Source organism: Borostomias antarcticus (genome assembly GCF_949987555.1).
Source record: "Borostomias antarcticus genome assembly, chromosome: 2".
Taxonomy (NCBI): Eukaryota; Metazoa; Chordata; class Actinopteri; order Stomiiformes; family Stomiidae; genus Borostomias; species Borostomias antarcticus.
The window spans coordinates 31329757-31342310 of NC_140235.1; the positions used below are offsets into that span (position 1 = coordinate 31329757).

At 50.1% G+C, this 12554-nt stretch overlaps 2 protein-coding genes across 2 annotated transcripts in view; one reads left to right on the forward strand and one right to left on the reverse strand.

Annotated features, from left to right (window-relative positions):
- Nucleotides 1-804: 804 nt before the first annotated feature.
- On the forward strand, nt 805-2577 carry LOC311322320 (uncharacterized protein; the record flags this gene model as incomplete). Its single annotated transcript, XM_084454383.1, has 3 exons — nt 805-1121; nt 1593-1831; nt 2477-2577. 3 exons carry the CDS (start codon nt 805-807, stop codon nt 2575-2577), a joined length of 657 nt encoding a protein of 218 aa, XP_084310509.1.
- Nucleotides 2578-3358: 781 nt separating this feature from the next.
- Nucleotides 3359-12554, reverse strand: part of ipo4 (importin 4) — a 13608-nt gene continuing 4412 nt past the window's right edge. The window contains exons 13-30 of the mRNA XM_084458873.1: nt 11843-11951; nt 11459-11588; nt 11251-11364; nt 10911-11024; nt 9491-9614; nt 9279-9390; nt 8675-8796; nt 8503-8580; nt 8360-8417; nt 7855-7960; nt 5853-6046; nt 5666-5716; nt 5397-5522; nt 5023-5249; nt 4685-4817; nt 4437-4541; nt 4120-4189; nt 3359-3923 (exon numbers count right to left, since the gene is read on the reverse strand). Coding sequence (XP_084314999.1) covers nt 3793-3923; nt 4120-4189; nt 4437-4541; nt 4685-4817; nt 5023-5249; nt 5397-5522; nt 5666-5716; nt 5853-6046; nt 7855-7960; nt 8360-8417; nt 8503-8580; nt 8675-8796; nt 9279-9390; nt 9491-9614; nt 10911-11024; nt 11251-11364; nt 11459-11588; nt 11843-11951 — 2104 coding nt within the window. The 3' untranslated portion in view covers nt 3359-3792. The remainder of the gene's footprint in view (nt 3924-4119; nt 4190-4436; nt 4542-4684; nt 4818-5022; nt 5250-5396; nt 5523-5665; nt 5717-5852; nt 6047-7854; nt 7961-8359; nt 8418-8502; nt 8581-8674; nt 8797-9278; nt 9391-9490; nt 9615-10910; nt 11025-11250; nt 11365-11458; nt 11589-11842; nt 11952-12554) is intronic.

Consider the following 12554-nt stretch of genomic DNA (forward strand, 5'->3'; position numbering starts at 1 on the left):
GCTGAATATGTGACACCGCTCTGTGAACACGTCGTAACTCAAACTCTCCAACCCAACTGTCAAGAAGGAGAACCCTTCATACAGAGCAAGAAACGATATTGAATAATCAGCAAGTGTATAATTGGCTGGTTGTATAAATCTGTCAAAAGAGAATTCTAAGATTAAATGTGACAATTAAGTACAAGGTCCTTTTGACCCTACACTGTATACCACAGATGATGTGGCTGTATTTAAAACTGCAAAAAATACCCCCAGAAGATCCTCCACTAAATTCAAGTGGTTGGTTGTTTTGACCCACAAAGTGTTTCAAATTAACACAGATGAACTAACACTGATTCAAGCAGGAAAGCCCTTTGTTGATACACACACACAGGAGAATCCTCCAGCAGTAAAAACAACACGTCAACCCATCAATCCCTGACAGTCTAATAAACCTCGCGTCACAGTGGCACATTGCACACATTCACATCGGGGGTTTAAATCAGCGGAAGGAGAACATATCTGTATGCAGCCCACAGCGGTCCTCAGTCTCCACAACCTTCAGGAGAGAGCAGAGGGCCAGCCTCAGATCTGGACCATCCGGAGGACTTTATTGCCGTACAAAACTAGGAGCAAGACCTGGGCAGACACCGAGAGCAATAGAACAGTCGTTTACCAAGATTAAAAGAAAAGAAACTCAAGACGTTGAGAGAAAGGGAGTCGGTTGGTGAGTAATCAGATTTGAGGTGTTGATCAACTCCTTCAGTCAAGCTGGCAGGAGAAGAGACGGACCGCGTATCAGAGACCCAGGAAAGCCACCCTCAGATGGAGCAGACCAAGGTCTCAGAGCCCCAGGAGATCCACCCTCAGATGGAGCAGACCAAGGTCTCAGAGCCCCAGGAGATCCACCCTCAGATGGAGCAGACCAAGGTCTCAGAGCCCCAGGAGATCCACCCTCAGATGGAGCAGACCAACAGAGAGCCAGAGGGCCCCGCAGACGGGCCCCGGACGGACGATGACATGATGTGCTCCCTTCTGCACTGGGACATCCCCATGTCGGTCCCCCTGCCCATTAAGGTCCTCAGCGCTGACCATCCCTTCCCTTTCCTGGACACAACACTGGCTGACCTGGGCATCCAAGAGTGAGTCTGCCAGATAGCAGCTGTGTGTGTGTAGCCTTTGCAAATTCATAATGTGCAGTAATGTTGGTAACTTAAAGGTGGGGTAGGTAGTTTGACGTCAACAAGGCCTCCGATTGGTCATCTTTTTCAAAAGAACCCACCCTCCCTCCTGTCAATCATGATGTAGTCCCTCCCTCCAAACATGACTGGTAGGTGTGGCGAGATAGAGACCCTGATTGGTCAATACATTCGGGCGCGGTGCATTCTTTTAATCCAAAATACAGAGGCAGCGGTAAACACGTAGATCCAAGTTTATTCTCAGAGCACTTCTGTTACTGATAGCTGAAAGGATATTATGCCAATTTTACCAAATAAAGCCAAAAGCAAACTACCTATCCCACCTTTAAGGTAAACGGGTTGCATTCCAACGTGTGACGTGGCAAAATAGAACTGACTGATTACCCATGAGTGTGTGTGTGTGTGTGTGTTCAGGTCAGCAGTGAAAGAGCGGGTGGTGTGGGTGGACACCAAGAGGACTCAGGTGAAGAACAAGGCGGGCAAGCTGAAGGAGAAGGAAGTCACCATCCTGGAGGTCCGGGTCAAGGCTCAGAACCCGGGAGACAAGCAGACCCAAGAGGTTCTGTACAGCACCGAGTCCCACACTGACCGCTCCTTCTGCCGCACTGGAGTGGACATCCTGCCCTGGATACACAAACACTCATCATGCACAGGTACGGGACAGAACTTCTTCACCAAATTAAAACGCAAACCGTTTTCAATTCCGTACATCATTTAAATGATATCTGGACTGGGACAGAACTCTTTATATATATATCAATGAAACAGCTCTGGGCTGAGTTTCCCAGAGGCATCGTAGCGCTACGTTAATCGCACGATGAACGCCGTAGCTTACGATGAACGTAGCGCTACGATGCCTCTGGGAAACTCAGCCCTGGGCAGGATCATGCGGATTTGCCGCCAGCGTGCGGTGATTAGGGCAAGAGTCTGAGATGTTTCCAGACCAGACCACTGCGAGAAGTCACTTCTCGCTGTTCAACCATGCCAGGGATGCCACACATCTCTTGCCCTGGACAGTGACGTCCAAGTGATGTAAGCTGCGTGTCAGGCAGGCACAGCAAGCAATTCCTAAATATGAGATCATACCCCTTAGTAAACTCTGTAATCTCACACCCACACTGGCTGATCCTCGTACCGCAGCGCAGTTTCATGTTGCTTGGAGCAGCATGTAGCCACTAAGAAAGCCACCGTGGTGAGATCATACTGCTCTCAGCAATTTGTTGATAGTGCTCCATCATTATTTGAGTGAATTGTAACTTTAACGGTAGCATATTCTGATATTTGTGTGACTTTTACAGAGGGAAATGGGGAGGAAAATGGGCTCCAGCCCTTCGAGATGACCATGGCCCTGGAGATCGAGTCCCAGCAGCAGGACACAGAGGAAGCGCGCGAGGTGTGAGGGACCCTCAGAGGGCTTGAGATCCTCAACAAAATTATATTAACACCCAACGCAATTAAACACGGAGGCCTCAGCCAACCCTGTCTTCTTCCTAAATACAAAGGCTTAGCGGATTGCTACAATAACTTCCCCAGTGCAGATTCAGAAAGAGTATTCTGATGCCTATATATGTTATTTTATTATATTTATTATACATTGTTATTTTAAGACTCGTACCTTTGTAAATTATTTACTGTAGAAGATTTTAGTTAACATGTCTCAATTGTTTAACAAAAACCAATTAAATTGGTATTAGGAAATAGATAAGAATGAAAGTGGATACATCAAATAGATGTTTGTAAAAGTTTTTTGCGCAGCAAGTGTGCGATTAAGTGTGTAGTGTTTCTGTGTCAAAAAGTCAGCCGACTACACAAATTGAGATTGACCATGAAAATAAAGCCTTTTTTTTCATTTCGAGTCCTGTCCCCTTTTTCTCTATGTAATTGTGACACCGCTGTTCACAAAGCTACATTCATGAGTATGAATATGGTTGCAGGGTTGGACTGATGCAGAATCAGGATGGGATTCTTCCTGACTGGGCCCTGCTGTACTGTAGGGCCATGGTGCCCTGGTCATGGTGCTGACTGGGCCCTGCTGTAGGGTCATGGTGCTGACTGGGCCCTGCTGTAGGGTCATGGTGCTGACTGGGCCCTGCTGTAGGGCCATGGTGCCCTGGTCATGGTGTTAACAAAGCAGGTTCCAGTCAGGGGATTAGCAGAGTGAAGAGTGACAAAGACCAGGCTGAGAAGAGGCATTTATCAGTTTCAATTCATTGCTTCACACTCAAAACTAACAAAGCCATACGGTTTATCAAATTTGTGGCAAAAGGGGACAGCAGCAAAGGGATGTGAGCTCTCGATTTCAACAAGGGTCGCAAGTTTCAGACAAAAAAGAAAAATGAACACACACACAGGTTTGACATGAATCCAATCATATCGCGTAAAAATAATAAAACTTCACACTGAACACAGACAATATAAATTAAAAAGTTGATACTTTGAAGTTGATACTTTGCAACACAACTGTAACAGCAGATTGGTGGAAGTGCTGGAAGTTTACAGGAATTTTACAACCTGTATAATACATGTCACCACTAATCCCTAATTCTCCTAAAGTAAAAATGTCATTGTTTTTAATAGGCTTTGGTTGAGGAGTGGAAGAGTGATTTTAGCTGTGCTAGGATTGGGCAACGGCTGCTGTCACCCTCATCTTCTGCTCCGCAGGAAGTGACCTCACAGCTCCCTCAAACTCCTGCGAATGGCGCTGAGCGATGTCTCGGAGCAGTGTAACCACGGTGATCTGGGTCTCTGGGGAAACGGAGGGGGGGTTTTGTAGAACAATGCGGGCGTGCTCAGCAGAGCAAAACATTCCACACAAATAACACTTACCATGTTTATAGATGATAAATCTGACAAAAACCCACTTGACAAGTCACTCATTGCAGTCGAAGCATTTCTATCAGGAGATTCAGTTAACAATCCTTGCGCAATCAAGTCAACTCACCTTGGTCGAGCTCTTCGGCTCCCAGGACATGGCTGGAAGCAGATACTATGGGCTTCAACTGACTGATCATCTGAGGACACACAATAAACAGCAAACATAAACATAAACATAAACAACTAAATACACCACAAAGGCACATTTTCTGAAGATGCAGTCAAAATATTCAGCTTGAAAGGTACTAAATAGTCCCAAAAGAGTAGGAAGAATTGAAAGTGGTTTGGAATAAACAATAAAGCTGAAGGTATGTTACACGGCATAATCAGACCACCCTCGCGTTACGGCTGGTATAATGACTCCAGACAGGGCGGAGGGCGTACCAGGGCGGGGTTGTGGGAGTAGAGCATGGCCAGGCAGCCATACACAGTCTTATTCTCCTCCAGGTCTTCTTTGAGGGGCAAGCGCTCCACTAAGGCAGGAACCACCTAAAGACAAGGAGGAGCGGAACATGAGACTTTTCCAGCAATATACAGGAAGTCAGTGCGCCCTATTTGAGCCCCACGCGAGGCCCACGCTGTCCTATCTGCTCTGGTCCAGGCGGGAGGCGATTGGGGCGCTGGTTCTGTACCTGGTCCAGAGGGACACCCTCCACGTTGCTCATGATCATCCTGCAGAGGGCGGCGCACAGGTTGTCCACCACCCTCCCGTCCGACTCCTTGGCCAGCAGGTTGGAGAAGACGGACAGCATCATGGGGTAGTCTCTGAGAGAACGCTGAGGAGAACACAACGGCCGGACAGACGAGCAGCGCACAATCACACACACACACACAATCACACACACACAATCACACACACACACACACACACACACACATACAATCACACACACACAAACACACACACACACACACAATCACACACAATCTCACACACACACACACAATCACACACACACACCAAGGATACTGTGCAATGGTGGGCCCGGCAGCCTGCGCCAGCGCTCCGAGTCCAAACACGCTGTTGCTGCGCACCTCGGCGTCGCTGTCCCTCACCCCGGACACCAGCACCGGCAGCAGACGATTGGACAGCCGCCCGGCAACGGCCCCGCCTCCGGCCACACCCACCAGGGCGTGCAGGGTCTCTCCGAGCGTGCCCAGGGAGAAGGAGCGCTCAGCCACTGTGCAGCTGGTTTTCTACAGTAACAAAACAACACACAAAGCACTCATTCACAAAATAAAAGTCAAAACTAGCTCAGCTTCTGCCTTCGAGGAGAACCAGGTTCCTCCGTTCATAAGGACACTCCGGTGTCCGTGCTCATGGAGGTCCGGGGCGTGACTCACGGCCTTGCTCATGAGGAGTGGCAGCAGCTCGTTGAGGTAGGGGAAGAACTGGTCGGCCGGGCCGGCGGACGCGAGCAGTGGGATCCCCTCGCCGGCAAATTCCTGTAGCATGGCGTCATACTCGGCCTGCAACACACACACACACACACACACACACACAGTTGACGTGTGTGTACCGCTAGCAACTGGGCAATGTGCCAGAGAGATGAAAGGAAAGTGTGTGTGATTGTGTGTGTGTGTGTGTGTATCGGTGCGAGAGGATAACTAGCCTGCTGCTCTTCGTCGTCTGCCTCGTCTCCTCCCCCGTCCTGACAGACAGTCTGTAGAGAGAAACGGGTCAAGCTGAGTCATCGTTTATCTCCATCAGGTGGACGACGTGAAGACAAATAACTACCAGGCCCGGTCACGCCAGGAGCTCCTGGTCCACCAGGGTTTAAATCCCGCCCCCCCCCTCACCCTCTTCTTCAGCACGTCCCGGATGACGTGGCTAATCTCCTGCAGCCGCCCGGGGCCCCTCAGCGCCTCCCCCTGGCACGCCTTGACCACGGCGTTCATGGCCTCCAGCACGGCCATCACCACCTGGCGCTCGCGCTCCTGCCTCACGGCATCCAGGAAGCTGGGCAGGACCACGCCCAGCAGCTGCTGGAGGGCTGGGAGGGGGGGGGGGTTCAACTCAAACTTTATTCAAGACGAAGACACACCCCTAACTTTCCCAACGCTGATTCGTAATGTTATCAATATCATAGCAATATTTGTGTTGGCCTATCGGAGGGCACGCTAGCCAGGTTTGTAGTTAGCCAGCTAGCGGTGTCACCTCTTAGCAGTTAGCTAGTTTTTCTCTCTCACTTTGTTTGGGAAAGTGGGGATGAGGGAGGGTAGGGCAGCTGTTTTCAGGATGGCTTGTCTGTTTGTTCTTAATATGCAAAATTACTATAAATAAAATTAGACGACACACCCCAGGGGCGCACAGTGGTAATACTGTGAGAGACCGTAAGAGAGAAGGGGTTTGGGAGGCGTAAAGGATGAGGTACAGGTTTAGGAAGAGAAGGGGTTTGGGAGGCGTAAAGGATGAGGTACAGGTTGAGGAACAGACATGTCCAAAAGGAGCTCGTGAGTTACTACAGGTAGTAAAGTTCAGTTGGATAACTTGGATAAGAGACAAACTCAGATTTATGTTTCAGTCTTGATACAACATAATGGCATCTGTGCAGTGAGTGAGGGGTAGTTAGTGGTGGGTGAGGGGTAGTTAGTGGTAGGTGAGGGGTAGTAAGTGGTGGGTGAGGGGTAGTTAGTGGTAGGTGAGGGGTAGTTAGTGGTAGGTGAGGGGTAGTTAGTGGTGGGTGAGGGGTAGTTAGTGGTGGGTGAGGGGTAGTTAGTGGTAGGTGAGGGGTAGTTAGTGGTGGGTGAGGGGTAGTTGGTGGTGGGTGAGGGGTAGTTGGTGGTGAGTGAGGGGTAGTTAGTGGTGGGTGAGGGGTAGTTAGTGGTAGGTGAGGGGTAGTTAGTGGTGGGTGAGGGGTAGTTGGTGGTGGGTGAGGGGTAGTTGGTGGTAAGTGAGGGGTAGTTAGTGGTGGGTGAGGGGTAGTTAGTGGTGGGTGAGGGGTAGTTGGTGGTGGGTGAGGGGTAGTTGGTGGTGGGTGAGGGGTAGTTGGTGGTGAGTGAGGGGTAGTTAGTGGTGGGTGAGGGGTAGTTAGTGGTAGGTGAGGGGTAGTTAGTGGTGGGTGAGGGGTAGTTAGTGGTGGGTGAGGGGTAGTTAGTGGTAGGTGAGGGGTAGTTAGTGGTGGGTGAGGGGTAGTTAGTGGTGGGTGAGGGGTAGTTGGTGGTGGGTGAGGGGTAGTTGGTGGTGGGTGAGGGGTAGTTGGTGGTGAGTGAGGGGTAGTTAGTGGTGGGTGAGGGATAGTTGGTGGTGGGTGAGGGGTAGTTAGTGGTAGGTGAGGGGTAGTTAGTGGTGGGTGAGGGGTAGTTAGTGGTGGGTGAGGGGTAGTTGGTGGTGAGTGAGGGGTAGTTAGTGGTGGGTGAGGGGTAGTTAGTGGTGGGTGAGGGGTAGTTGGTGGTGGGTGAGGGGTAGTTAGTGGTGGGTGAGGGGTAGTTAGTGGTGGGTAAGGGGTAGTTAGTGGTGGGTGAGGGGTAGTTGGTGGTGGGTGAGGGGTAGTTAGTGGTGGGTCAGGGGTAGTTAGTGGTAGGTGAGGGGTAGTTAGTGGTGGGTGAGGGGTAGTTAGTGGTGGGTGAGGGGTAGTTGGTGGTGGGTGAGGGGTAGTTGGTGGTGAGTGAGGGGTAGTTAGTGGTGGGTGAGGTGTAGTTAGTGGTGGGTGAGTGGTAGGTGAGGGGTAGTTAGTGGTGGGTGAGGGGTAGTTGGTGGTGGGTGAGGGGTAGTTGGTAGTGAGTGAGGGGTAGTTAGTGGTGGGTGAGGGGTAGTTAGTGGTGGGTGAGGGGTAGTTGGTGGTGGGTGAGGGGTAGTTACTCTGCTCGTTGGCCTCAGTTGGATTCTCCTTCCACACTTTGTGCTGAGCTCGGCAGAACTGGCCCATGGCCCCGAACGCTGCCCTGCGCACGTCCTCATGAGGGAACTGGAGGGGGGGGCGAGAGAGCATGTAGAAAGATAGGAGATAGACGCACGCACACACACACGCACACACACACATTCCCTTATTCAACACTTTCATCCGACGTGCTCCAGCATGGAAACAAACACACACGCACGTCTCCCTCACAACACACTCTGGTCTCCCTCACAACACACTCTGGTCTCCCTCACAACACACACTCTGGTCTCCCTCACAACACACACTCTGGTCTCCCTCACAACACACACTCTCGTCTCCCTCACAACACACACTCTCGTCTCCCTCACAACACACACTCTCGTCTCCCTCACAACACACACTCTCGTCTCCCTCACAAACACGTCTCCCTCACAACACACACACTCTTTGTTAGCGACTGGGCCTCAGCGTTGGGCTACTCACATCGCGCAGCTCCAACACCTGCTGGAAGCTGGACTCCAGGAAGGGCAGGAAGGCGGCTCTGAGAACAGGGGGGAGGCAGTGAGGAGCCAGGAGCAGAACTAACACGGAGTGTGTGGTGTGGTGGTCCTGCTGCGTCTCTTTACCCTGTGTTTAAGGCGATCTCTCCCAGGGCGTCGCAGGCGTCCTCTTTCTCGTCGATGTAGGCGTTCTCTACACTGAACCTGAGGGAGGAAGACAGCAGGGTCTTCAGCTACGGCAAAACAGAGGTGTGTGTGTGTGTGTGTGTGTGTGTGTGGTGTCAGTAGTCAGGCGTACCCTGTGACATCTCTCTCCTCTGTCTCTGCCTCCCCATCGTCCTCCAGGATGGCGTCTCCCTCGGCGTCATCATCATCGTCGTTGTCCAGCAGGACAAACTGCTTGTCCTCCTCCAGATGAGCCTGGGCCAGAGACAGACACACCTGAGTCAACTCTTACCAATTATCCCATTACTGTCCTGTTATTTAGCCTTGGAATGCCCTATATGCCAGTGTGCTAGAAAGAGAACAGCCAGAAAACAAAGACATGAGGGAGTGAGTGAGTGAGTGAGTGAGTGAGTGAGTGAGTGAGTGAGTGAGTGAGTGAGTGAGTGAGTGAGTGAGTGAGTGAGTGAGTGAGTGAGTGAGTGAGTGAGAAAGAGAGACTGACCCGTGAGAGTGTGTGTGTGTGTGTGAGAGAGAGAGAGAGAGAGAAAGAGAGAGAGAAAGAGAGAGAGAAAGAAAGAGAGAGACTGACCTGTGAGAGTGTGTGTGTGTGAGTGAGAGAGAGAGAAAGAAAGAAAGAGAGAGAGAGAGAGAGAGAGAGAGAGAGAGAAAGAGAGAAAAGAGAGAGAGAGAGAAAGAGAAAGAGAGAGAAAGAGAGAGAAAGAGAGAGAGAGACTGACCGTGACTCCCTCTGTGGACTTCAGGGACAGCAGCATGATGGTAGTGATGGCTGTGAGGTGTGGGGTCAGACAGTCTGGACTCACGGTGGACACGGCCGAGAACAGGCTGTACCTGCGCACGAGAGAACTGTTCGGATCTGGTGACCACACACACACACGAGCACGCTCACACACGCGCACACACGCACACACACACAAACACAGGTACGTACGTGCAGCGACGCAGGTCTGGGTCGTCTATGGCATCAGTGAGGTTGAGGCCCAGCTGAACGCACTCTGCAGCCAGTGGGCTGAACACGTCATTGCCGATGGTCCGAGCCAGAACTGACAGTGTGTCTGAGAGGACAAAAGGCCTGCGTTAACCGCCACTCAACACCCAGGAACCCACCCCCACGAAAAGCCTCCAGATTAAAACATTGAAAACAAGTTAAACCGTATTCTAAAGCCATTTTCTCTACATGAACTCGTTTCCCTCATGGCGTTGGTGTACGCAAAATGGTGGAAAGGGCATCTAGCCTTTTTTCAATGTACCAATGCATGCAGGGCTGAAAATTTACTTTTTGGCTCACCTGCCAAGGGGACTGGTAGATGAAAAAATCCACAGGCCAAGTATATATTTTACCGGCCAAAATAATAAATTGTCTTTTTTGTCACATTTTACATCCGTTTCAGTACTTTTCATTCAGATAATAGTATTATGTTGAATACATGCTTAAGGGAGAGGCCAAAGTAAAATTTCAAATAAATCGACTGTAGTAGCGAGCGTCCTCTGAGGTAAATGGGAACGATTTTCTGTGCGCAAGTAGCCTCACGTCACCAGTCTCTCCTAGTGCGCGAGGTTCCACAAGTCATGTGACTGAAAACTTTATTTGGTGCTGCGGGGGAGCTATTTAAGTGCAACACACAACAAACAGAACGCCGGTCTATAGCATGGATGTGGCGACATCGCACGTATAATTTATTACATGACTCTATTGGTACAAACATTTAACCGCCAGCGTGGCGGACAGCCTCCGAAATTTAGTCGCCAAATGGAAATTTTACCCGCCATTGGCGGGTGGCGGGTGTTAATTTTCAGCCCTGAATGCATGTGATGTCTGTAATAGAATTTAATAATTACAGTATAGTCTGTAATAAGTGTGTAAGTAAGCTCCAGGCCTGTCCTAGATAATGTGAGGGGCTACCGAGAAGGACAAACACATATGTTGAAGGCAGAGAGGGGAGGGGGGGGGGGTCTTGTGATTTCACTCCTTTCTACTTCTGACCAGGAGTCACAACGAGGCCTTTGTGTAAGGACTGTCACAGGACTGTCAGTACATAATAAAATCATCTTTGTATCAAATTCTTCTGTGTCATGGTCAAGTATAAAGAGGAGTGTGTGACCTTGGTGTGTGTGCATTCTCTGCCGAGCGACTTGTCTGCCTGTTTCTCTGTATGTGAATTCACCCTATCATATACGATCAAATTAAATCTTCAACTTCTATCCTGGGGACGGTGTGGTTTATACTTGGTATCCTACAACTAAGTTTTCCTAAACATGTCCAATGCATGGAGGATGGGGGAATACTTTTCACTCGGGGTTGAAATGAAGGGAGAAAGGTAATGGTGAGTGAGCGCGTGCTGCCGTCCTACCCAGGGCCTGAGTCTGCAGGGACCTCATCTCTTCCCGGGTATCGGTGAGGAACACCTTCAGGCTGCCGATGACAGGAAGGAAGTAAGGCACTAGCAGCTTCTTAGCCGCATTAGCTGAGGACGAGAGAACAGGAAGCACAATCATACACACACACACACACACACAGACAATGCATGCCAGTTCCCTAGACCTACATTCAGACTAATCCAACACTAAGAGGCATCTCTGTTGGATAATCTCTATTTAAAGTGCAATTAAGGATAGGATTGGGCTTAATCTGTGTCGGGGACACTGACCCCTGGTGGGTTACCTTTCCCCTGTGGGTAAACGCATGCTTACCTATGGCTCCTATGGCAGAGACTGACAGCTCTTTGAGCTTGAGGCTCTCTGCGTTGTTGAGGGCGGACAGCATGGTCTCCATCAGTGTGGGCAGGTAGGGCTCGATCTTCTCGCCTGAGACCCAAACAGTGTTAGAGGTGTCAGCGAGAGCGTTATCCCACGATCAAAACACAGCTGGCTTGGGGTTGGGATTCTCTCTCTCTCTCACCGAGGTTCTCCAGGAAGTTCTCCAGCGCGTAGAAGGCCTTAGTGACGTGGCCGATCTTGGCTTGGTTGAGGGCAGACATGTACCCCAGCAGCAGCGGCATCACCTCGGGACTGAATTTACTCACCTCCGGCTGGGGAGAGGAGGAAGAGGAGGAAGAGGAGGAAGAGGAGGAAGAGGGGGAAGAGGAGGAGAGGAGGAAGAGGAAGTAGAACGATATTTAAGACAGACAGACCTCCGAGAACAGCTCATTCACTAACATCCTATATCACATCCAGAGCCACGTATGGGCGATTCTCGCTCTCTCTCTCTCCCCTCAGGTGCCGAGCACATCCTGACCTGCACGTGCTCGGAGAACTGCCCCAGGGCGAGGAGGAGCCCACTGACCTGCACGTGCTCGGAGAACTGCCCCAGGGCAAAGAGGCCTGCGCTGCGCACCACCTGGTTGCTGTCTGACAGACTCTGGCACACCGCCTGCAGCATCGACGACAGCATCCTGACACACACACACACACACACACACTCGCTCAATACGGGGCACAGGACCAGCACGCAACAGAGGAAAACTACTGCGAATTTGTGATAGCTGCGACCACGTATGGCATGTGCAGCCGAGGGATGTAATGGTATGACTATTAGAACAAGTTAGACAGACAAAACATGACATTTCCATCCATCCCAAAGTCCCTACATTGTAACTTTTAGCATTAAAGGAGTAGTAAAGGGAAAATGCATGTTTAGCCCTGTTTAAAGGTTACTTATTATGATCATATACAAAACGTTGACAAAACTAGCACTTTTGAGAAAGTTGATAATTGCTCTACCACCATTTTGGTCATACAATGGATGTGGGTGGGCACCGTGAAAAATCATCAAAAAACATGTTAAACTCTCAATTTCAAAGACAAGAAACTCACCAAGGTGTTAGTTGGCGTTCTGACATATAATTCGCCATAAAGTAAGATTCTAGTTCATCTGGAAAGGCTTTTTTAAATATTTAGCATATAACTATTTAGTCGCAGCACATACGTGTGTAAACTTAAGAACAATAACAATAAGCTACCGTAAGTAGTTCCGCTTCCTGAATCCCCTCTGCGGA